General features: G+C 42.8%; 1 protein-coding gene across 1 annotated transcript in view; it reads left to right on the top strand.

The window, feature by feature from the left end:
• Nucleotides 1–25,241, top strand: part of SPAG16 (sperm associated antigen 16) — a 380,495-nt gene that overhangs the window by 238,263 nt on the left and 116,991 nt on the right. The window contains exon 14 of the mRNA XM_030952751.1: nucleotides 19,346–19,411. Coding sequence (XP_030808611.1) covers nucleotides 19,346–19,411 — 66 coding nt within the window. The remainder of the gene's footprint in view (nucleotides 1–19,345; nucleotides 19,412–25,241) is intronic.

Below are 25,241 nucleotides of genomic sequence, written 5' to 3'. Positions count from 1 at the left end.
TCTGATGTGCCAGGCCATCGGATCCACACCGTCCAGAAAATCCGGTTTTCCCGTACCTCTCCCTGGCTAGAGGCAGGGCCCCTCTAACCCTGGGTATACATGGTAGAGGTACCTTCCAGGGGATCTGACAGATCATACTCAGCAGCTCGGTCATGGGAGGTTGAGGCTACCTTCACTTTACTGGAGTTCCCTCGATTAGTGTTTCCCTCCTTGAGTTGACGCCTCGTGCTGCCAGGACAGAAGTGGGTTTTCTATCCCACCTTCCCATGTCTTCCCCATGATCACGCAGGAAAAACCACAGGTCAGCTCGTGGGGTGTACCCTCTCTCTGTAGTTGGGGAACGTTGGACTCTGACTCTGGGGCCTGTGACTCGCACTGGTGCCATATGGGAACTGTTCCTCCTCACCTCCTCCCTCATCTCCCTCATCTCCTCTCTGAGTTCTTGGACTACGGCAGAGACATGAGCCTGCATCGGGCCATTAATCATACTTTCATAATTCCTAAGCTTGTTGGCCACAGAACCCACTGTCTCTCGGTTGGTGTCAGCATTAATTGTTGCAATAAAGGTGGTGTATTGGGATGGCCCTAGATTTGCCAGGCTCCACAACATTTGCCCCGTGCACCTGACTTTGTCGGGGTCATTATCATGCTGTCCATCCCTCCCAAAAGTACCTCCAACACTGCCACTTCTCTCAGCTGTTGGATCCCTTCCTCAAGAGTCTTCCAGCGCATTCTATGGTGGTGCTCCTGCATTCTTTCCCTGTGAACAAACCTCTCTCTGACACTTATTAAAAGCCGCTCCCAGAGGGAAAGGGACCCTGGCTCCCTTACAAAAAATCTGATTGATACCTGAGTCCTGGGTCAAGGGTGCCAAATTCCTTGCCTCACCACCATCCAGCTGGACACCTGTACCCATAAGATCCCAGACCCGAAGTAGCCAGGTTGTATAAGCCTCACGTCCCCGTCGTACAATGTCTTTGTGCAGATTACGGAGACTTTCGTACGTCAGGGACTCGGTGATGATCGCAACCTCTGGTTCCCCTGTGGCTTGTGAGGGCCCTCCCCTATCTGGGTGCTCTGCTTTCATCTTAGATCTCCTTGTTTCTACAGGGGCAACTGCTGCTGGCTGTGATTGCCTTTGCAATTCAGCTGGAGCCTGGACAGTTGTAACATCTGTGGGTTCTGCTGCTGCTGCACTGTTAGACTCTCCCTCTTCAGGGTGGGGGGAAGGCCTCTCACCAGCTGGGGAAGTGTATTCCTTCAGCATCTGGCCTATCTCCTTCACCAAACCCCTACCCAATCTGGGTAGTTCACATCTGGAGTGGGCTGTGGGGCAGGGTCAGGCTCTGGGGCAGCAGCATCCCTAGCTGGGGTGGGCTGTGGGGCAGGGTCAGGCTCTGGGGCAGCAGCATCCCTAGACTCTGGTGGCGCATTAGGTTCTGGGGGTAGGTGTCATGGTAGTTATCCAGGTAAGTCTCCCCTTCTCTCTGAATGCTAAATAGAGCAGGCCTATCAGCAACACCAGCCACTGTATGATATCATTAATATTTAGAGTGGATCTGAACCCTTCAAAAACTGGTGGGGCAGACCCAAAGAAATGGCTAAAGGGTTGGGAGAAGATTTCGCCTGGGGTCATTTCCTTACAGCAGGTGCCATTATTAAAGTAACCCCAAAAACACACACTTAATGTGTGATAGCTGTGAATCCATGTGCCTGCTTTCCAGAGGAAGTTAAAAATCCATGAATTCCTCACCTTATTCACCCATAACACAAACCGGATAACAGACACAGTAGCCTTGGTTATAGGACCCATGTTTAGATAAGGGCCTATAAATGGGAGAAATACAGCCACAATCACGTGCCACCCAAACCGGGGCAAGTTGGACCACATGGTGTCGCTTAATGAGGTTTCTATAGCCACACACAAAAGTTAGATTACTCAAGAACTGTTATTCCCTTTTGGTTTCTGTGCCCTCGAGCCCCACATTGGGCGCCAAAATCTGTCTTGGTTTGGAAAGACAGGAGTCTGCTAAGGAAGGCAGGAGCCTCCCCTGAAATTGAGAATGTAAACCCTCCCCACCCCTCCGAATTGCTACAATTTTAAATTAAGGGGCTCTCAGGCAAAGATATGGGAGCAGGCAATAACAGTTCTTTAATAGGGAAGAAATAAAAAGGATAAAATAAACAATACAGTCCACTGGAACAACACTGACAGAGTCAGAACCCAACCTGACACCCTGTGGGTCCGGGTGTTGGTGGCAGTCCGATTGAAAATGTGGCTGCAGTCCTCTGAAGTATCAGGCGTGATTCTGTTGGAGCAAGGGGAATCTGTAGAGAAGGATGTAGTCTTCCTCTGAAGATCCAGGAGGAAAAGGCAGCTGCTGTTCCTCTGGGGAATCTCGTGGAGAACAAAACTGAACTGCAATTTCAGAATCTCAGAGTATATGGGGTAGCAGTGCTTGGCTCCTCCCTCTGGGCGGAGCATCTCACAATGGGATGTTACAGTTCTTATCAGTCATGCACCGATATTCAATAGTCTGTTATCAGCGGAGGTCCCCTCCCGAGGAAGGTGTGAATGTGGTCATTCAAAGAGAGAGATAAGGCAAACTGCCCACTTGACAAGGTAATCAGCCATACAGATGGTAATGGAAAACATCTTGCATGCAATCTTCAACACCAGGGATGTCTGACTGGAGCTGGCTCTGTGAGCAATTTCATCCTAGAATAGATGGAGAAATGGCACTTGGATCCCATGTCTTGTATCAGGATGTGTGAAATAATGGGTCACTCGGGCTCCTGTACCGTCACAGACATCTTTTATGAAAAATCCTTTCCTTAGGATTTTTCCTCCTGAGAAGCTGAGAGGCCTCAGGAACAAAATGGAAACAGTGATTGTCTGCTGCTGTGGAATGCAACAGGTGGATCTGTGATTGGTCTCATGTGGTTGTTTCTAATTAATGGCCAATCACAGCCCAGCTGGCTCGGACAGAGAGCCGAGCCACAAACCTTTGTTATCATTCCTTCCTATTCTATTCTTAGCTAGCCTTCTGATGAAATCCTTTCTTCTATTCTTTTAGTATAGTTTTAATGTAATATGTATCATTAAATAATAAATCAGCCTTCTGAAACATGGAGTCAGATCCTCGTCTCTTCCCCAACCCAAAAACCCCTGTGAACACCATCACACTGTGCCCCTATGAGCTGTGTCCTACTGCCTGCAAGAATGGGATGATTGGGATGAGCAGGAAAAGTCAAGAGGTTGAAAACTTTCTGTGTATCAATTCCTGCAGGAAACCTCTGTTCTGCAGAACCAGACTGTAGTGTCTACAGAATTTTGGTTATTTCCCTTTGACAATTTTGATCTATTTTTTAGTTTCTAACAATATACTTTAATCTTAACTTAGTAATATTTTAGAACAGAAAGTTGCTTTCATTCAGTAAGCCTAAACTTTAAAAAAGATGTTTTTCAGCACTGCTGATATTATTTTACCAAATTTGTGTCAGCTGACTTATATAAACTGACCTGTTCGTTGACCAGGTTTATTGTTAGAAGAGGTCTATTTCCCTCTTTGTCAATTCCTGTTGACAGCACTTCTGTTAATAACAGGATGCAAATTAGATGATGAGAGAAAGCATACATGTGAGTACCATCAGAGCTGGCTGCTCAGCACTGTTCCCAGCTCTGATTCCTTCTGGCTGCACCCATGGTGCCCCTTAAAAAATTCCTGCCCTGATGAGAAGCGTCCCACAAGTGAGGAATGTCCATTCCATGCCTGGAATTTTTCCTTATGGCATGGATCCTACTGTGCCAAACCCCACAAAATGCCATGACCAAAAGCAGGCAGAGTGATCTAAGTGATGACTTCGGGACAATATGAATTAGATAGACCTTGCTCCATCATCTGTCAGTGTTACTGTCCCATTTTTGAGGATGGAACAAGGGGAAGATGACAGTGTAGCATAGATAGATCATGTTATACTTCCTTCCCAGATAACTATGGATGGTGTTGGTTAAGAGAGAGAAAGATGATAGAAAGATAAAATCAAGGATAAATGAAAAATAAGTAGTGAGAGAGATCAATGTGAAAGCAAAGTAAGCAGTGGTGTCAAGAGAAAAACAGGACATAAAAGAGCTTAAGGAAAGGAAACAGCTAACAAAAAATCAGGATATATTATATATTTTTGGTATCAGTTTTCTGCTCAGAAGCTTCTACCAGATAAAAAGGCTCTCTAGTAGTGATTGATTTGTAATCTCTGGTGTCATTGCCCTCATTTCCCCCAAAGCCTTCTGGAGGCTGGCTGTTGAAAAGTATGAATTGCAGCAAAGAAATGGTTCCTGGCAAAAAGAGGGATTGGTAATCAACTCCCTTCCTGCCAGGCAGGGCTGCTCCCTCCCATCCCCTTTGCTGCCTGTTATCCTGTCTGCAAAAAGTCACTGGCTGCAGTGCCCAGGGAGGACACAGGGGTACCAGCATGGCAAATCAATCACTGCCATGGCTGCTGAGCCCCCCAGGGAACACTGAGGACAGACAGCATGTCTTGAGCTCAGTAATTTGGTTGTTTTTCAGGATGAACCAAAGCCTGGGTGGCTTTTCAGGAGTCAGTGTTCCCCTTGGGCTGGTGGTCCCAGCTGGAGGATGTGTTGGCTGCAGGAGTTGTACTCGGGCTCCCCAGGGCACATCTTGGGGCAGGCTCTTGTGCCACTGCAGAGCTCCCAAGGTTTTCTCTCCTTCTCATATGCCCAAGCACTGGGCAGACAGCACTGTGAGGAGAAAATGGAGTGTCTGTGCCTAGGAGCAGGAACAGCAGAGGCTGCTGGTCCCCAGGGAGGACGGGACTGGAGGCAGTTTCACAGCATTTGTATCCTCAGGGAGCAGAGGGAGGTTGTGGGAGGAGGAGAACACAGCCCCAGAGTGAAATCCCAAAGGAGAATAGCTTTGGGACAACCTGCAGCAAAAGAGGGAGCACATTGCCAGGTGAGAGCTTCTCCCTCCTCTTCTGGGGCCAAGGAACCAGGCTAGGGCCTCGAGGAAGAGGAGGCAAAGGTATTGGGTAGAAGAGCTGTTTTTGTACCCCATTGTGATGCTCCAAGGTGGGATGAGGTGTTCAGCAGGTGTCCATGGAACCTGGCCATGAGCTAGGGTGGGAGGCTGGGGATGAGCCCATCCCACTGCCACCTACCTTGGCAAAGGTCCTCTCAGCCCTCCTGCTGGGGATATAGAAGGAATAAATAAAAACACAAAAGAGGAATTGCTAAAACTGTCCTTTGATAACCAAATGGTTGATCATAAATTGGAGTGTCTATGCAAATGAAGTAAATAATTAAAAACTCCAAGAACAGCACTGACTAGGTGGTTGATGGCTGGCAATTATAAACGCTGAATTTTTAATATGCATACATCTAAGGAGCCAGTAAAAATTAGCTCCTAGACTAATGGACTTGCCTTTCTTCCAAGGCAGAATTTTAATGAGAGCATTATTTATAGCAGAGACCAAGAAGGAGCATTTTCTTTCTCAGTCTCATTTCTTCTTTGCAGGCACTTTATTCATTAACCTCTGAACTTCTCTAGAGAAGAATAATGCCCTACACAGGGGAGGGCAAAGATCACCCTGACCCCCTGAAATTAGTCACGGGTCAGGTATTGTTAAGAGAGTTACGTCTTGTAACAAATAATATTCATAAACCCCTGTTGGTGATATGTCCTCATTTCCTGCTGGTTTCTGGGTCATTTATCTGCAGTTCAGTTCACAGGAGAGAAAATGAACAGAATGTGGTGTCTTGTAGTGGAAAGGTTCTTGTGCCATCTTGTCTTGTTCAGGAGATTTTAGAATTTTGTTTGAAAATTTGCAGAACTGGAATGCAAGTTAAAATGCATGTGCATTTTAAAGGGCTTTATGTGATTTCCTTTTGAGCTTTTTTTTTGGTTAAAACATTTTTGTTATGTTAAATTTTTTTAATTTAAGAAAAAATGCTTGTCTGTCTTTGAGTAATCAGTAAAGCTCTGGCTTAAATTGAAGAGTACAAAACCAATAAAACTAATGAAAGAGCTTTACTTCTCAGATCAAGACTTGTCTGTATGTGCTGACCCTAGTGATGAGGGAGACAGGAAAGGCGAATGAGCAAAAATGAAAATAGTATGTTGGGGGGTTGTAATCAACCCAAATGAAAGCATTTTATCAAAGAAGGCACTTCTCATTTTAAAAGACATATAATTTGTTGCCTTTGCCTTCTGAAAAGACAACGCTTAGCTTGAACTTCATTCTTTGCTAATCAAAATCATGTGTTGAAAATGTTCACCTGCAAATGTTCTTTAATTTTGGTGTTTAGATGGCTGAGCCCAGAGAAGATCTCTGCATAAGAAGCACCATTGAATTTGGAAGATGCCTGAAGTTTGCTATGAAGCAAAGTTGTTGATGTGCATGTCTTATGCAGATCATTTTTTTTCTGAATTAATTTTTAAAACCCTTTGGGTTTTGACAGTAATATCTGCTTTGAGATATGTCTGTGTATCTTAGGGAGTTGTCAGATCCCTGTCTGACTCAGGAACTGTTTCATCTTGCTGATATAGGAAGGGGTTTGGGAATGTTGGTAACTTTCCATCACCTTTAACAGGATACAAAGTGAATGGGCATCTGACTGCATATAATGGGACCACAGATGATGTCAAAATGCATTTTGTGTATATTTGATATGAATAACAAGTTTAAACTGGAGAACATGAAATAATGGTGTGGACAGCAGAGTAACTGTTCAGTACAGGTTTTGTATGTGACTGAAACAGCCCTTTCCATGGTGGGAAGTTGCCGCTGGGACAGAATAGAAGGTCTCTTGTCCAGTGTTACTTGAGTAGCCTGAAGGTGACCAGGAAAATGAGAACTCCCTGCCATGAATTCTCCCATCAGTTTCTGTGTGTTTGAAGTCACAAGCTGGTGACACTTAGGGAAGCATCCCCTATGCAAAACCAGCCAAGGGAGCATTGCAGTGCTGAGGGAAGGTCTGGATGAACTGAACTTGGGAAGTGCTCCTCTGGTTTTCCCTTCCCTGCCCTAGTCCTGGTGGAATAGCTCCAAAGTCTGTGTTTGTTTCCCATGTCTGAGCATGGAACTTCTCCACTAAGCTTACTGCATGTGCCCAAGCTTGCATTTGATTTCCAGTCTTTCTTCCCTGCTCTTGGATTTGTAGTTATTTTCTGAAAGTGTACTTGTTTCACTCATTACATACAGTTCCACTGGAATTCCAGCTCTGAAAATCCTGGCCATTTCCTCTAATGAAGGATAGGTAAGAGAGTGTCAACATCTTTCATGACAGCTCCTGGAGAACTTTAGAAGACTAAACTTTGCAGGCTCTCCCTCACATGATTCAGTTCAAACTCCTGTGCTTTCCTCAGGTTCAGGTATTCACCAGAAGCACCCACAGCTCCCAAAGCTGTTGTTAGTCCCTGTGGGATCCCTGTGTCCCTGCACAATTCCTCAGGAACATATGGGGAATGCAGGGAATTGGTACCTGCCTGTGCTGGAGCCCCTTCTCCAGCCTTGGCTCTTCACTGCCTGCAGCTCACACAGGCCAGGGGCTCCTCCTACCCAAGGGTTTGTCCCCCAGCCCAAATCTGTGCTCTAGCCTGGCCCAGCTTCGGTGTGAACTTGCTGTGTGGGCAATGACATGGCCAGATTTTATTGGACATGCCCTGTTCTCCAAGGCTGTCTGCAGAGAAGACCTTTCAAAAAGAAGTTGGGAGGTGACTTCCTGACAGATCTCTACCCAGATGAACCTAAATGTGGTTCCTGCAGGGAGCCCTTTCATCCACCAGCCAGTCCAGGCGCTGGTGAAAGCCACTCTGCTCCCATTTGAACTGGGGCTTTTCAAGTCGTCTCTTCTGTTTCATTTCTCCTCTGATCGTTACATTTTTTATTCATTCTCTCTTGAAAGACTCCTGGCCTTTTGTAACTGGATGTCCTTTTATTCCTTCCATGAGGACTTGTTTTCCTTAGAAATACCAAATGTATTACAGAAAGTAAAAGTAGAAAGCTCTTGTTTTGCCCTCAGCCAGCTGAGGGCTTGCATCTACAGGCTCCAAAGTGGTGGGAATGTGAGGAAAGAAAACATAATGGCAAAGAAAAACAAAGAAGTGACTTTCTATATTGTGAAACGTTGCAAACAGGAGCATTTTGTATTTCCCTCACTGTCAGTGTAAGCCTCAACAACAAATCAATAGTGATCAGCAGGCAGTGCTTCCCTTCATTTTAATCTGTGCAGCTCATCATGGCACTAGGAGAGCAGCAGTGCCAGGAAAAGGGAATGATTTCTACCAAGATTGTATTGCAGCTGCCACACCCTCTTTCCCAAAACAAATTCCTGGAGGTTTTGAGGCTTTAATTTTACTTCTTCTAGAATCAGAACACAGACATTTGTTTTCTCCCCAACTGCTCCTCCCATCACAATGCTGAAGGCTGCGCTGTTCTCTTGGTTGCTTCACACATTCAATTCCAGGGGCTTTGCCATAGTGCTGTGGCTTCTCAGCATGGGAAGGTTACCATTCCTAGGGCAGAGGAAATAGGAAAAGAAAAAAGTCCCAATATCAGCTTCTGAGTGACCAAAGTCTGTGTTAGAAACCCACCTATTTAATCACTGCATGGAACAAGGGCAGATATTCATGAAAAGAAGCTCCCACAGGGGTTGGGGTAGGAAATACATTAATTAAAGCACTGTGCAAAATAGTGGGTGAAAAAATGCATAACATTTCCACTCCATTTTATGCTAGACTGAGCACTTTTTTGACCTTCAAACAGTGGATGGAAATGTGGTGTTGAAAGCATTCATACACATGGAGAGTGCACCTCGATCGTGTGCTCTGCAGTTCTTTGTAGGGGGAGAAAAGCAGGAGAAATATGATGCTGTTACCATACTTGCAGCTGTAGTTGTTTAGAGCTCAGGCAGACTAACATTAACAAATGATGATAATTAGGCTTGATTTGCATATTAAAATTGTCTTAATTAAACACTGATTCAGTAAACGTTTAAAGGCCGTAATCGATCTTTCGCAGGCGCTCTTGGTTATTTATATGATCTAATAAAGGCTGGAGGCTTTGTTAATGAGCCCTCCATTTCCTAACTTGTATGTGTCAATGAGATTATTTCACTGACAATTACAGAGCCGGCTGCTGCTAATAACTCACCAAGCCCAAGGCTGCAATTCTTTTGTCTGAGGCTCCTTTAATGGGACCCTGCTGTTTACATCTCCTTGCCGCTCAGACAAGGCCCATGCCACAGCCCTTCCTTTCCTGGGGAAAAATCCCAGGGCAGAGATTTCACAGGGAGATTTCGTGACTGTAAAATCAAGCTGCTGGTGTCCTGTGAGCTGTTTGAATAATGGATCTAATATTTATACAGCGCTGAGCTCAGTCATAATACATTTGGTCCCAGATCTAATCCTGGCAACTCTGACAGGCTGAACTTTGTGAGAAACTTTTTTTTAATTTAAGAGGTAATGCAGTCATGCTGTAATTTTACTAGAGGCCTCTGAAAAGGCTGCTAGGAGTTTTGTTTCTCTTCAGTGTCGCTGCAGTCTTTTGCCAGGATGTGAATATCTTGGGAAAATGGTGCTAAAACAGGTGAAGAACTCTTGCTCTCAGTTGCTAAATGTTGTTATCACCCCTGACAAAAACATTCTAGGAAAATCTCATGTTGCTTTGCAATAATTTTTTTTCAGTATTTTTTTATTATTTGACAGCTTCTTGCACATGAAGGGTTATGTATTTATGTACTTATGTATAACTTTTTAATGACATCTGGTTTGTTGTGGGGTAAAGATTTTTTAGTTAACCTCTCTACTCCTGCTTCTTTGAAGGTGACATAAATAGCTGCATGCTCTGATCCCAAAAATTCAGTCACCAGTTCTGATGCCAGTATTGATGGATTAAAAACTGTATTTATTCCTATGTCTGTTCAGTCATTAAGTTTATTGGGGAACATTAATAAACTTAGCAAAGCTAAGCCGCTAGAGTATATTTTTAATGATTAAAAAAATTATGCTGTGGAGTGATCAATAAACTCTTTAAAGCAGGTAGGAATTTCAAAATTGGTGTTTTGCCTAATTCCATTTGTATCAGGACTGCATACAGGTTTTTATTTGCAGCAGCAGTGCTATGACAAAAAATAAAGCTTAAATATCCAGTGGACTTACTAAAAACAGAGCTACTCCCATCATTACCCAGACCTTCTTGTAATACTTTCTTTTTCTCTAGAAAATTCTGCTGTTGAAAATGTTGGTGTGAATCTGATTTCCAATACTTATAGAATTCAGAATTTGAAATTGCAGAAGGTTAGGAATATTTTTGATGGGCATTTACAAACTTTTTTTTCCCTTTCACTCAGAATCTGTGGATGGTGTAGCCAGGATCTGGTGTAGAGAATCTGTGGACAGTCTGTTTGTAAGAGAAAATTGCAATGTTTTCTCCTCTTCTACTGCTGTTTTTTTAATTTTAATTTTGATATCTGAAGACTTTTTTTAAACTACACAGTCACTTTTTCTTATTTTGATTTTTTCTTGCAGGGACTTCTTTTTCCAATTAATAACTTCTTCAGTGTTTCTAGCCAAATAATCTGGATTACTCTCTGATCCTGGTCATTCAGGTCAGCAATGCTGTTATTCCCAAAGCAGCAGTAGTTGGAAAAGCAGATCATGGTGAGCAAGTGGTGTGCTTTCCCCTTCCATTCTGATCCTGGTTTCTTTGCCAAGCCCTCTTCTTTGGGAAGTCAATTCCCTTCCTCTTGGTTAATGGAGAAATAGAGATCAAAGAAGAGTTTGCCTTTGCAAAGCTGTTCAGCAGTGCTGGTTGGTGGAGGAGAACAGCAGCTGTGTTCTGTGAGGTTTGCCCTTTTTTGTTGTTCTTTTCTTGGTATTTTTTGCTGTGCGTCTGCCATTTGAAACCTGACTGAGATGCATTCGATGCATGGGGACTGCCAGAACAAAATTCACACTGTGAATGCAGCAGGCTTACAAATTTCTTTATTCCAACAGAAGTAAACCCTCTCCCAGTGGCTGTCAGACAAGTAAGAACTTTGATCTTACTGGCTTACTCTTGATTTATGCTGACTCTTTGAAGGGAAGAAATTCTTTAGCTTTTTCTTTCTCCTTTCTTTTTTTTTAATGTTTGGGCCACCTCCCTTGTCTTACTTAATAAACATGGCAGTTAAAGCCACTTAGTTTTTCCTTTCTCCTGCTACCAAAAAAAAAATCATTGTTCTGATAGGAATTCACAGAAGGCGACCATTTGGCATCTTGGCCAAAATTTAGCTTCAGTTTTTAAGAGCACTAAAGCCCTTCAGACTCACATATGCAACTTCTCATAGTCAGGTAAGGACAAAATTATTTCCCACATGTAGTGCTCTCACTTTTTCTTATACATAATTAAATTATCTATTCATTGTTTTATTCTGCCTTCATATAATTTAATTTTCAAGGCCAACAGAAATGGTTTTGTATTTTTTCTATGCTTGCACTACACTCGTAACTTTTCCAGTTCTGTTCCACCAGAAGCTTCTGCTCATTTATAATTCATCTTTTTGATCTTTTTTACATTAAAGTAATAGAGCTCATGGTGTTTAATTTCAGGCAGCCCTAGCAGGTTCCTGTCATTCAGGCATTGCTCTCCTGGAAATGGCTGCTCTGTTTTGCAAAGCAATGCAATGCCAAGTTAATTGAAAGTGCTGCAAAGTTTCCGGGTTAACCTGCAGCTCACATTACCACAGCAGGATTTCCCTGGCCATCCCTGGCCTTGTACTGCTGATCCTTCCCTCCCTGGAACCTTGGAACTCCCAGAGTCACACTGGACAGGAAGAATGCACTTCTGGAATTTGGCTCTGCTGCTGCTGGCAGGGTGATTTCTGTTCAGCTGCCTTGTGGATCCTTAGGAAGATGCAGCAGCTTCTGCTAATGAACCCAGCATCAGACAGGGCAGTAATACACAGGTCTGCTCTCGCTGCAAGGATTCCACTATCATGGAGGGATTTCTTTATGCTGTTTATTTTCTGCAGAGGAATGATGGGTCCAGCAAAGGCATTTCTCTGTGCCCTCCCTGCCTGTCCTGTCGAGGCCCTGCAGGTGGGACTGTGCTCCTGTGTGATCTCTTCAACTGGAGGTGACATTTCTCCCTCTTCACAGAAGCAGGGACAAGAAAGGATCTGCTTCCCATCAAACCTCTGTTCCTCCTTATGCAGCTGGAAGTTTGATGTCTCTTACAGGAGTTGAGTGTGCAGAGAACCCCACACGGTCATGTCTGTTTAAATATTGCCTGTGGTTACAGTTTTCTGCAGACTGCAGTACAAAACTCCAAGTGTCAGTAGAAGACAAAAAGATAATTCACTTTCATCTTGAGAACAAAGCTGAACAGAGGAGCTTTTTTCAACTTTTTTAATTCATGAAACATTTATCTTTGAGTCAGGTTGTATTATGCTGGCAAGAATATAATCTGTCAGCATTTCTACTATAAACTTGTGTTTTTAATGTTTTTTAGGAGAGCCTTAGAGGTTCACTTTGAACAGATTTAGCATACAAGGTCTTGGCCTAGAAACATACTTCTCATCCCAATTATGAAAGATTAATATGCCTGCATCATCAGTGTAAAAGGTATATTAATACTACATTCAGGTGAAAAGTTCAGACCTACACAAATGAGGTAATTCAGGGGTATTCCAGAGCAAGGTTAATTAAGTTTTTTGATTTATTTAATAGCAGGTGTTACTAACTGTGAAGTGAAGGAAGGCTGCTCTGTGATGAAGAACATGGTGTTGGGCTTAGCTGGCAGGCAGAGCTCTCTTTCTAGTTTTTATTACCTACCAGATTTAGAAAAATGCTGCTTCTCAAGTTTTTAATGTTTCACTGTATGAAAGTTGTTATAGAAGTTCATGCATTTTAAAGAGATTCAAAATTCTTTTCCATTTCTTTGGGAAGATGAAGTAACTTTTTTTTTTAAAAAGCCTCCATCAGCTGATGTACTTCGTTTTTGGTTCACATACCTGCCTCCGTGAATCCTCATGGAACAGAGCACACAAATGGTGGCAAGTTAATTTTACTCTCCAAAGAAGGGATTACAAAACATCAGAGTAATGCCCTGGCCTTACCCCTGCTCTAACATCCAGAAACCTTCTCTGTGTGATTCTTTTCCCCCCAAGGTCTATTCCAAATGATGAGAACAGAAGCAAACTTTGCACTGAAGGTTTTGTGGTCCTGTTCATGGAGTAAACTTGTGGTGACAGATGGCAGAACTGTTCTCCAGATTTGCTCAGTGCTCATTGCTCAGGCACTGCTCTGATGTGCCTGTGAGGCCTCTGGTGTAACTGGGAGATGGATGGGGTTCTGCCTGCTGGGAGTGGGACAGGATGGGGCAGATGGACAGTGGCTCTGGCTGCCAGCAGGACTGGCCTGGAGGGGGCACACACAGAGCCTGGGGTGTGCAGGGGCCTGCTGGAATGAGTTATTAACACAGAATAGCTTGAGCTAGAAGGGACTCACAAGGATCATCAATCCTACCCCTGGCCCTGCACAGGACACCCAACAGTCCCACCCTGTGCATCCTTGGGAGCATTGTCCAGATGCTTCTGGAGCTCTGGCAGCCTCAGGGCTGTGCCCATTCCCTGGGGAGCCTGGGCAGTGCCCAGCACCCTCTGGGGAAAGCACCTTCCCCAAATATCCAACCCTAATCTCCCCTGACACAATTTCAGGCCATTCCATTGGGTCCTGTCGCTGGTCCCCACAGAGCAGAGATCGGTGTCTGCCCCTCCTCTTCCCCTCAGAAGGAAGTTTCAGGCCCCAGTGAGCCTCCCTTCAGTCTCCTTGAGCTGAACAGACCAAGTGCCTCATTCAGCTGTTTCTCATTCAGCTTCACCTCAAGGCCCTCCACCATCTTTGTTGCCCTTTGGAGGCTTTCTGATGGCTTAATATCTTTCTTACACTGAGGAACCCAGAACTGCCCCAGCCCAGAGCAGACAGGACAATGCCCTCCCTGGCCTGGCTGGCACTGCTGGGGTGATTCCCCAGGACAGGGATGTCCCTCCTGGCTGCAGGGACTGCTGGCTCAGATCCAGCTGGCCAGGATGCCCAGGTCCCTTTCTGTGGTGCCTCTTTCCCTCATCTCGTTTCCCAGTGTGTCCATACACCCAGGGTTGCCTCATCCCAGGTGCACTTTCCCTTGTTGAACCCCATATTGGGGTTGGGATGGGCTGGGAAAGAAAGGAGCTGTCTTGCAGAGCTCGAAAGGGCAGATATTCTTTGGCTCTTTCTTCCAGTATTTGTGCTTACCCACCATATCCCATGAAAATGAGTTTTCTCTCTCCTAAAAATGACCTTTTGCTCTCATGTAGAGATCCAAGTCCCTTTTCGTGTCTCCATGCACCCACTTCATGGCAAGGAGGGACAGCAGAGCCACAGTTCTGCTGGATCTGCCTCATTCCCTGTGGAGCTCCCCAGTGCTGGCTGAGGCAGCCAGATCATGTTGTGAATAAGGCATGGGAATGAGAAATATGGCCAGTTTTAATTTTGTACTTAACTATGAAAATGGAAACTCTTGTTCAGATCCGACAAGGAAGGAGGAGAGTTAGAGCTTCCAAGTGCGTTGGTAGCCAGAAATCACAGGACACTGAACATTCCCTGCTTTAGGAAAAGTTCAGGTCCAGCCGAGGGAGCTTCCAAAGCATTGCAGTATTTGGTTTGCTGGGAAAATTCTACCTATGTAAGCTCAGAACTTTCATGTTCCCCCAAACACAATTAAACCTTTCATGAAGAACTGTTGGGAGGTTTTGTTTGTTTTTAATAAAGAGAATGAGGTGAACATTTCCACAGCTGAGTGCTTCGTGGTTTGAATACTTTTCTCAGTTTAGTCCTTCTGAATGAACATTATTTCTTTGAGTTAATTTCTAAATGAACCAAGAAATTACAAATAAATCTCCTATCTGAACACTGTTTAGATAAATCTCATGCTCAGATGTTGTTATCTAAAAGCTCATATCAAACTCATGAAGATAATTACCTATTGTGACTAGGATATTACACCCAGCTTGATCTAATGCATTTGTTGTCTTGATTCTGGACATGCAAAAGTGAGTTTGTTCATGTCAGATGTTCATGTACAGCAAAGCATTCAAAATCCAGAAAGAAAACCAAATGAGCAGAGTTTGAGAAACATTAATAGCTTTCAAATGACACCCTACTGGTTTGGGCTGTTTTCTCCAGAGGTGGATGCAGTATGGCTTGTTAAGTTTGGGAATTTTAGTTTGTTGCTGTTGAAATGGTAATTAAAACAAGTACAGGAAGATTCAGCTGCTGTGTTACATAGTTAAAGGTGGAACTTAATTATTGCAATGCAAAGAAGCAAATTAATTATGATTGTCTTTAGCCTGTCTTGTCTTACCCTGGTATTCCTGTATCTATGTGGATACACAATAGGAAAGATTCACAGCAGAATTTTACTATTGATTCTCAAATCTTGGGCTTTTATCCTTTGAAAGTAGGAACAAAAAAATAATTTGAATTTAGCAACCTTGTTTAACTACTTTTGTAGCAGGATTACTGCTCACAGATCCCTAGCTCCAAAGATCAGGCTGCTTTTCCACAATACCAGATTTTATTCTAACAAAGGAATGTTTTCTCTCCCAGGAGTCTTTTAGGTAGCTCCAGTTCAAGGCAGGCAATTAATGCCTGCGTTCAGTGGAAGCTGAAGGCTTGATAGGCTCCACAGCATAATGCCAGAGTGTTTCTAACCACTGATTTTAATGTTAATTTCTGGATTTCAGACTGGAAAATTATATGTGTGTGTGTGCATGTGGGAATAATAAGTAAAAATCTCCACAATGAAGAACACTTCATATTTTGTTTTCTTTGAATGTTGCTGTTATCGATGTATTTCCTGCAGAGGAAGACTGGATGGTTATTAATGTAGTTGACAATAGCTCAAGGAGGGAATGGAACTCACACTTCCTCCATTAATGTTTCAGTCAAGACTCAGTTGACAATAATAATGTATTTTCCATTATTTATACTGCTGGCATGTCCAATGCAATGAGACTGGATGGACTCATGGGTTAAAGGTGGGGGAAATGGGCCTTTTTCCAGTTTCAGAGTTCTGCTCTGCTGTTTTGTTGCTGCTCCTGCTCTCAGTTTGGGATTGTTCCTTCTGTAAGGGGTGATGGTCAGTGAGACCTTCAGGCTACAGCAAAGGACCATCATTTTCCCCTAACTAAGAACTGTCCTAATGTCAATCTCCTTCTTTTTTCCCGCTCTTTTCCTTTTGAAGTCCCAGATGTTTGTTCTTGCTCAACTTGAACCGTAAAGAAACTCATTAAAATGGCAGATGCACCCAGGTTGCAGCTGAACCCTGTTTAGTTCCACACTGCATGAAGCACTGGTGGTGCTATAGTGGGTTATTTTATAATTAAAGCCTGGAAAGCAGAATGCATGTGCAAAAGGGATTTCATTAACCTGCTGCTGAGCTCTTGGTGCTGAAAGCTCAGTGCTAACTTGAATTCTGGTCCACAGAATATCTATTACTATTTGGTATTACAGCCAAGTAGTAGCTTTCCAGATTTGTTTTTATGTTTGCAAAACTCAGATTTCCCAGTGTTGGTAAAGAAAACCTGAGCTGTGCACTGAATAAAAATAAAGTGGCACTTTGGAAATTAAGTTTTGATAGTATTGAGAAACACTTTGCAGAACCATTGCCTTTGTCTGACTTTTATTATCATTATTATTACTTTTATTAAAATCCTTTTCAGAGGGCTTATACTGAATTGACTTAAGGAGGGAAAGCTGAAAGTTACCATCCATTTTATCCATTTTGTGCAGCATCCGTGTGGTTTTCTTTTTTCCCACTGGTTTGTGGCAGCATGCTTTTTCTGTGTTTGTGGAAAGGTTGCTGTGTGTGTATTGGTATTTGAGAGTGTCTGAGGGTAAATACTACACCCTGCTGAGCAGCAGCAGTTATTTTACAAGGGCTACTTTTTACATGCAAAACATGCACTGACACTTGGTTTGTTACCATGGGCTGGGTGCAATCGATATTGCTGCTGGGCCACAAGGTACATCTCATGTCCTTGACATTTTTTCTCACTAGACTGCTTATGTGTGTTTGGTTATCTTTGTCTCCTCTCCTGTTACCTTTATCAAATTAAGTTGTGTGTCAGTCTTGTGTAATCACATTTCTATTCCAGCAGTGAATTTGTAATTATTAAAATTTTCCTTGTATCAGCATTTATTGGTTCATGTTTTATTACTTAGAAATCACAGAATCTGCTGGGCTGGAAGGGATCCACTGGGATCATCAATCCAGCTCCTGGTCCTGCACAGACACCCCAACAATCCCACCCTGCCTGTTGGGTTCTGGTAACCATGGAGCTGTGCCCATTTCCTGGGGGGCCTGTTCAGTGCCACACACCCTCTGGGGGAAGAATCTCTTCCTGATATCCAGCCTATATCTAATATCTGACTTATAAATATGCAGGGGTTTTGGAGTGGGTTTTTTAGCACTCTTTGCCCTTGTAACTCTGTTGAAAACCATGGAGGACTCAAGAACTGTGCTCTGGTAGCCTTTTTGTGCTTAAGGTGGATGGTGTGCTCTTTAAATACAGAGCTTTTAATAGTTCAGAGCCTTTTTCTCTTGTTGCCTTGCAATCCTTTTATGGGAATAATACCAATTTCTTAGTATGATCACAATAGCCATGTGGCCTTGGACAGAAACTATTTCAACACAGAGAGGTAAATGAAAAATACAATGAGATACAAAATGGCACTTGCCAAAGTATCCTGCTCCCTCCTTTGGGTGACATTTTTTTAAACAAAAGGAATTCTGTGCAGCATTAAATGCTCTTTATCAGAGATTTGTATTCTAATGCCATATGAGCAAGACTGGAAAGAGTCTCCTTGGTTTCCAAGTCCAGGCAAAAGATCACATACAGGAGAAGGTCATTTATTTCCAGGCTTTTCAAGCAGCTTCTTATAGTAATGAGATTTTTTTTTATCCCCCCTACTTGGAATGGAGTAAGTTTTTGTATCTCTCTGTTCAAGAACTGTCTTCTAATTTTCCACTGGAATTTATCTGCAGATAATGAATCCCCATATGTTCCTGCATCAACAGTGCTCTTCAGCCTCAATAGCTCCTTCCCCTCTTTGCTCTTAACCCCTGAGATATTTACTACAACAATGTAATCCCCTTCAACTGCTGCTTTGTTGGGCTGAGTTCTCCTGAGTGGTTCAGAGATATAATATGAACCACAGAGCATTATTGGGGAGTGTCCCTCCAGAATTACTTTGTGGTCAAAGCTCATTAACTGCTTTCTGAAAGGGCTTGTTGCAAACAGTAAGAATATGCTGCTAGACATGCTGATGATAAAATGTAGGAGGTTTTATCAGTGAAAAAGAGAATTCAAATTTCTTATGTCAGAGTAGGAGTGATTTTTTTTTAATCAGAGAAATAAAATGGGATTAAGCTGATGATATGAACTCCAAAAGCATGACAGACGTACGATTAACCTATGTTACCCCTGCTCTTGTGAGATTTATTCAAGACCAGGATGAGTAGTGGAATTTCAGATCTTGTGTTTGGGTTTTTTCAACTCTCCAGAAAAATGCAACAAACTGTCTTTCAATTGCAGGTTAATAAAATGCTTTCTCAGGGGGAAAATCTGTTCTTCAGCATATGATTGATTGCACTGCTCCAAGCTGGACTTCACTTTTAACAGGAAGTATTTTTTAACCCATGAAGCCAGTAGTTTCTGTGAAAACATAAGAGGGCATCTCTTTTCAATACCTGTGTCTTGCCATCCTGAAGATTTCAGGGTTTTTAGCAGGAGATACTGTGGTTGGATGGCTCCTGTACTGGGAGAACAAGCCAGATATCAGTGATGACATCTGACATATGGTACTGCACTATGTAGGTCACCTATGGCCTAATGTGGGAGATGACAAAAGATAATTAATTTTGATTTCATGCCTGTGATTCCTTAAGGAAGCCTTAGTTGGTGTGTGTGGAATATCAAGAGGCATGTACTGACTCAGTGCCTGAGTGTTTTGGAAGGAGCAATTCCACCTTCTAACTGCAGCCCTCCAGCCAGGGCATGGCTTTACCTGGGGATATTTGAATGCACCTTTTCTGCTGGCTGCCATGTGAAGTGAGGAGATACATTCTTAGTAATGGTGCAAAATGTGTCCCTGTTCCAGCAACCAGGAGCTGGCTTTGTATCACAGTGTCTTGATTTTCACACAGCCATAAAATCAAGGTCTTTCTGTTTACACCAAGGCTGTAGAATAGCTTACATTGCAGTACTTATTTAAATGCTGTGTGTTTGTTTCTTTCCTAGGGTCTCCGTGTTTACACATTCCAGGGTCACGTGCATTCCTGTAATCACGCTACATTCAACAGGAAGGTAAGTTCTGCGTGCAAATTTCCTTTGCTCCTTCCCTTTAACCATCATGTTCCTTGCTCTGGCCCACACTGTCCTGCTCCTTGGTGACACAGAGACCTCTGGGGCTGGATTCAGAATCAGTGGTGGCTCAGAGTGGCCCCACCTGCCAGCCAGAGCAGAGCCCCAGTGCCTGTTACAATAGAGCTGCCCGCTCCTTGCTGCTCCCTCCTTCCTCCTTGGATCAGTGCATGATGTTTAAGCCATTCTCCTCTCTTGGGATCATTGATTACTTCATTTAAATGAAATTTTTGTTGGGTTTTTTCCCTGGCTGGTTAATTTATAGTTGTTGTCTGAAAGGAACCTTTTTGACTGGGATTGGTGACAGACTGCTGTCTGAATGACTGGTAACTTTGGAAGGGAAGGAATTTCTCCTGAATAGCTCTAAGAGGCCATATGAAACACTCTGAAATGACCCAAACATTTGTGATGTATGATTCCTGCAGCTCTCCTGGCCACACTGCTCTTGAAAGCTGGTGTGGAAGTGCTGAGGCACGTGCTGGCATCTGCTGCCACGAGCAGCCTTTTCTCTCAGAGACCATCTTTCCCTGAAAATAACTTTGTGGTGCTCCTGCTCCCTGTGCTCCCACTGACACTTTCATTACAAGCAGAGAAAGGTACTAATTTTTCCTGCTGGAGATCCTGAATATTCTTCTCTTGCTCAGTATCAGCTGCTGCTTTGCCAACTGCTCTGCCAGCCCTGCGTGTTTGTAGGGCAAACCCCAGGGGCTGGCACAGCAGAAGGTATGGGATAAGCTGATGTCAGGGAGAGGAATAGGAATTCCCAAGGCATCTTAATTCTTTCTTGGCTGTGTGCATGTATCTGTATTTGACAGGCACAACCTGCCTCTCAGTGCCCTGAGATGCTGAGAGGTGGGAACAGAGAGTGTTTAACAGGATGTCTCAGTTTGAACAGACAGGTGTCTGCTAAGGAAGGCGGGAGCCTCCCCTGAAATAGAGAATGTAAACCCCCTCCCTCCAAATTATTATGATTTTGAAATTAAGGGGCTCTCAGGCAAAGGTAAGGGAGTAGGAATAACAGTTCTTTATTAGGGAAGAAAATAAAAATAAAATAAACAATGCAGGAACACAAAACAACACTGCCAGAGTGAGAACAGGAGCTGACCCGCTGTGGGTCAGGGTGGTGGCACAGTCCCATCCCATGGGGGCTCAGCCCTCCTGCAGTGCCAGCTGTGGTTCTGCTGGAGCAGGATCCTGCACAAGGGGGAGTTTTCCTCTGAAGCTCCAGGGGTGCTGGAGATGGGCCTGGGCTCCCTCTGGGAATGCAGGGGAGAAGAAAGCTGCTCCTCTGGGAATGCAGTGGACAAAGGCTGCTGTGCTGTTCCAAATGTCAGATTGTATCCAGGTAGGAATGCTTGGCTCCTCCCCTGGGCAGAGCAGCTCCCAGTGGGACGATGGAATTTTATCAGCCATGCAGGGACGCTCAGTGGCCATGAACAGAAGAGATCTCCTGGAAGGAGGATTGGGTGTGGGAGAGATAAAGAAAACTGCTCAAAGAACAGAATAGAACTGCCCCACCTCTGACAGATGGCAAATAGAATACACACATGTTACAGCCCAGGACATAGGAGCAAGCATGATGAGGGAAATCCTGTAGAGATACCACAGCACTGTCCTTAATGTGGATATTAATTCACAAAGGGTCTCATGTGACCTACAATGATTACCAGGAAGCTGAAAGACCACGTGTTGATAACCCTTCAGATAAGCATTTCATTATGGTAAGGAACATTACAGCTGGCATTAACTCTAAACTGAAATCAATGGTTGACATTCTCAGTGATTGAATTGGTAAAAATGGAAACATTTGGTGCAGCGTTGGTCAGAGCGATGAATATAACTCCAGAAGCTGTGATTGCAATTGTAAAAGTTAATTCTGCTACTGAAAAATTAGGTAGTGGCCCTGAGTTGTACAAGTAACAGTTGTCTCACAGCTGGCTAGCAAAGCAAGTGCTATATTTCAGCCAAATATAGCATTTGAAAACTATTTTCTTACCCTCTAGTGCTTGCTCATTAAAAAATTAAAATACTCCACCCTAAGCAAGCTGATCAAGTTGTTTTGAGTGTCAATACACCTTAATCAGCTTGCTTACGGTGCAGTATTTTGTTTTAAAATGCATATTTTATGAGGAAAAGTGTTTTTCTAGAAACAGTCATATTTTCAACAATACTTTCATAGAAAAGATTTTGAACATTGATCATGGACTGTTTGGACAAAGTGCAACATTACTTTCAGAGTGTCCAACCTAATGCTAATACCTGGCCCAGGCAGTATAAAATTATAAAACTGAAGGCTGATTGCTGAAAAATCCCTATTTAGATTTTTTTGTTGTTGTTATATTTTGTTATATCCCAATGTCAGGGGTCTGCACATCCCATGCTTTGCCAGAAGTGTTGCCTACATGGTCACACTCTGTGGGTGCAGAGCTGTAATGAAGAGAGATCCCAAGGGATTCACTCCTTTTTCTGCTTGGATATAGGTCAGTTTGAGTGGGCTCCTACATCACTCCAGTGGGCTTGTGATAATCCTGTCTCAGGCTGCTTGATGCCAAAAGAAGTTTAAAAAAATTATGAAATTCTAATTACACAAGAACAAGGAATAATTTTCTAGTTAGATCAGAAAGGCATCCAGGCAGTATGTCCAAATATTAAGGGGAAGAGTATTGTGTGAAGAAGATGATAAAAGAGAATAATGCATTTATACAAATTAAATAAATCCTCATTAAACTCTGTGAAACTGATTAAATCAGAGTTATTTACTACACCATGCTTCTGAAGCTGTAGTTAATAGTTTTTTGGTTAAGTGGGCAAGGTTTGCAGCTGGAACTCTTATTAGTGCTGAGATTCCCTAATTAGCCTGCTCTCTATGGAATAGAACTACCAGTTTGGCACTTGGAATGTGCCAATTTGTTGGGTCCTGCCTTGCTGGGACACAGGGGTCACCGTGCTCTGGAGAAACCTCTGCTCTTGTGGTTATGTCAGGACTTAACAGGTAACACTTCCAGCAGCATTTAAATCCTGCACTTTTCCAAGTTGGTTCTCTGTCTGTGAAACTTTTGATAAAATTTGAGCAAAATTCACATAGCTGCTTTTGAATTGAGGACACAGAAAAATGCCCCTTTCCTCCTAAAAGTTGCTGTTACCATCCCTTTTAGTCCCAGGTTTCCAGAACACAGTAACTTTGTAGAGAAAAATGTTTCAGATATTTATTTTGCACTGGGGTATGGCCCAAGCAGCATTTCAGGTAAGCTTGTTCCTCCTTTACAATGGTAAATCACCTCTGCTAATGAAGTATAAAGACTATAGATGCTTGGTTGAGTCATGAATTTAAAGTAGAACAAGGTTTGCTCCCTAATGTGTGTGTATATATGTGTTTGTGTCCAAACAGAAGTATGCCATGCTGTGTTTGTGTCATATCTGCAGGTTTAGGAATCACTACAGTGGTTACCAAGTTTCCCTAAAACAAACCAAAAAAACCCATATTTTTAGTATTACTGGTTATATTAGGAAAACCCAAAAGACCATTAAAAAAATGCTTGAGAACAACTGTCCAATTTTACCTCCCCAGGCCAAAATGCAAACAGCATCTAGGTCATTCCTCCATTGATTTACTGAAGGGCAAATAATGTCAGACAGTTTTTAAACAAAAAAAATTTCAATTTTGTTTACCTCCTCAGCAGTCCAGTTGGATGTCAGCTACCATTTAGCTGGGCCAATAATATTGATATTTGATGTCAGTTCTTATTCATTACTGCACCCAAATGATGCAAAAGTCAGATCTCTCAGATGTTTCTATGGATAGCCAGATAAAGCCAGGGATGTCTGACTGCATCTAACAGACACAAACAAGAAAAGAACAGAATACAAAATCAAAAACCTATCTGGTCCTATTGTTATTTATGTATTCAAAGTGTTCACCTCTTTGCATAAACTCAAAGCCAGTTGCTTACAAAGGTTACCCAGTAATATCAAACGTGTTCAATTATACATGCAAAAGGGCTAATAGGTTCTTCCTCTAGTTTATTTCTGTCTCCATGCATAAGAAATATAATTACAGAACTGAATTACATTTTAAGTACAGATTTTTATTATCATTAGTTAACCATTTTCAGGCTATCAAAGGCTGTTAGAAGTGAAAAAAAAAATCTATTCCATCTCTCTGTCATGGCAAGGGACAAAATCTGCGTTAAAACACCCCCAATTCATTTCGTGGCAAGCAGCTCTTTCTAATATTAGGGAATCACTCTGAAAGTTGTTCTGGAATTCACATCTACATCCATTATCTGACATAGTCATGTTATTCCCTAATTTTGGAAGTGAGTTTCCTGGAGTACTCCCTTCCCTTGGCCATCCTCTCTGTGTTACCCACAGACCCTGCAGCTAGCACTGGGCCTGCTTTACACATTTTGTGCAGACCAGATAACATGTTCTGAGGCCACTTGAGTAGAATGGGGGAGAAAAATTTAGAATAGAATAGAATAGAATAGAATAGAATAGAATAGAATAGAATAGAATAGAATAGAATAGAATAGAATAGAATAGATCCATCTTTATTTTGATCAGTTTGAATATTTTTGCTCTCCAATTCTGATACTCCTAATGTACAGGTCTGGGTAAATATGTCTATCCGATAACCTAGAAGTAAAAATATTTCTCTGGATCTTACTATGAGGAAACTGTAGGGACTTATTTAACTGTTAAAGACCAAGGAAATTCAGGATGCCTTGGTTTGGAAGGGAGTGCTCTTCTGAGCAACTCTATCCCTGTGTCCTTGAGAAAAGAGACAGTCTCAGAGCGAAGGCCCTTCAGTGGGATTAAAAAACCCACAAATCCAGGACTGATTTTGAAATGTCACATCTTGTTTGTGTCATTCAGTTTCCCATCACCATTTCAAGTTTCTCATCAGAGATGATTTGCAAAGAAAAACACAGTAATAGGTGTCACACACCTCGATAAGCCAAGGGCAGAGAAAAGCCACGAGCAGCAGCTGATGGGCACTGAGAAACAAACCTTCAGTGTCAGTAAATGCACTGGCTGCTGCTGGAGTTTGCCTCTGCACTCCTGAATCACACAAAATGCAGTTCCTCCACTCTCTGCTTGTTTTGTCTTCCTGGGTTATTTTTGGATCAAAATCCCAGTTATAATTTTTTCTGGGGAAAAAATCATTAAAAATCTCTTAGTCTAGCAGCTTGCTTCATCAAGACACAAGTTGACTTTGAAAACATGGCATTACCTGTTTTCTTCTATTCTCTCTAACATATATGAATACATTATATATAAATAAACATAAACCTGTTTGAAGATTCTAAACTCAATCCCGTCAAGTTTACAAACTCTAAAAATAATCACAGCTCAAGGAAATCTGCCTTCTTTTGTTTCAAGCCTTTGCATTATGAGATGTGAGGTGAGCTCATTCTGCCACAGGACCTCTCTCCTCCATGCTCAGGGTTTGCATCTCTCTTTTGTTTGGACTATACTCTCAGGCACAGGGTGGGATTTCGGGCTGTCCTGTGCAGGCCAGGGGTTGGACTTTGATTTGCCTTGTGGGTCCCTTCCAAGCCAGGATATTCTGTGATTCTATGATTTACCACAGAGTTGATTTTTCAGTTGTGTTTTTACAATCCCTTCTGGTGCTCTTTGTTGTCACCATGCAGGGACTCACAGTAAAGCCCAAACTATCTTGTAAAATTCACCCAAACAGACGTGGGGAAGCTTAGATTTTAGAAGACCTTCTTTTGCTCTTCCTCATGGCTGGCTCTAGGAGAGTACTTCA

Source organism: Camarhynchus parvulus, chromosome 7 (genome assembly GCF_901933205.1).
Source record: "Camarhynchus parvulus chromosome 7, STF_HiC, whole genome shotgun sequence".
In the NCBI taxonomy this organism is placed as follows: Eukaryota; Metazoa; Chordata; class Aves; order Passeriformes; family Thraupidae; genus Camarhynchus; species Camarhynchus parvulus.
This window is presented reverse-complemented; position numbering and strand designations above follow the sequence as displayed.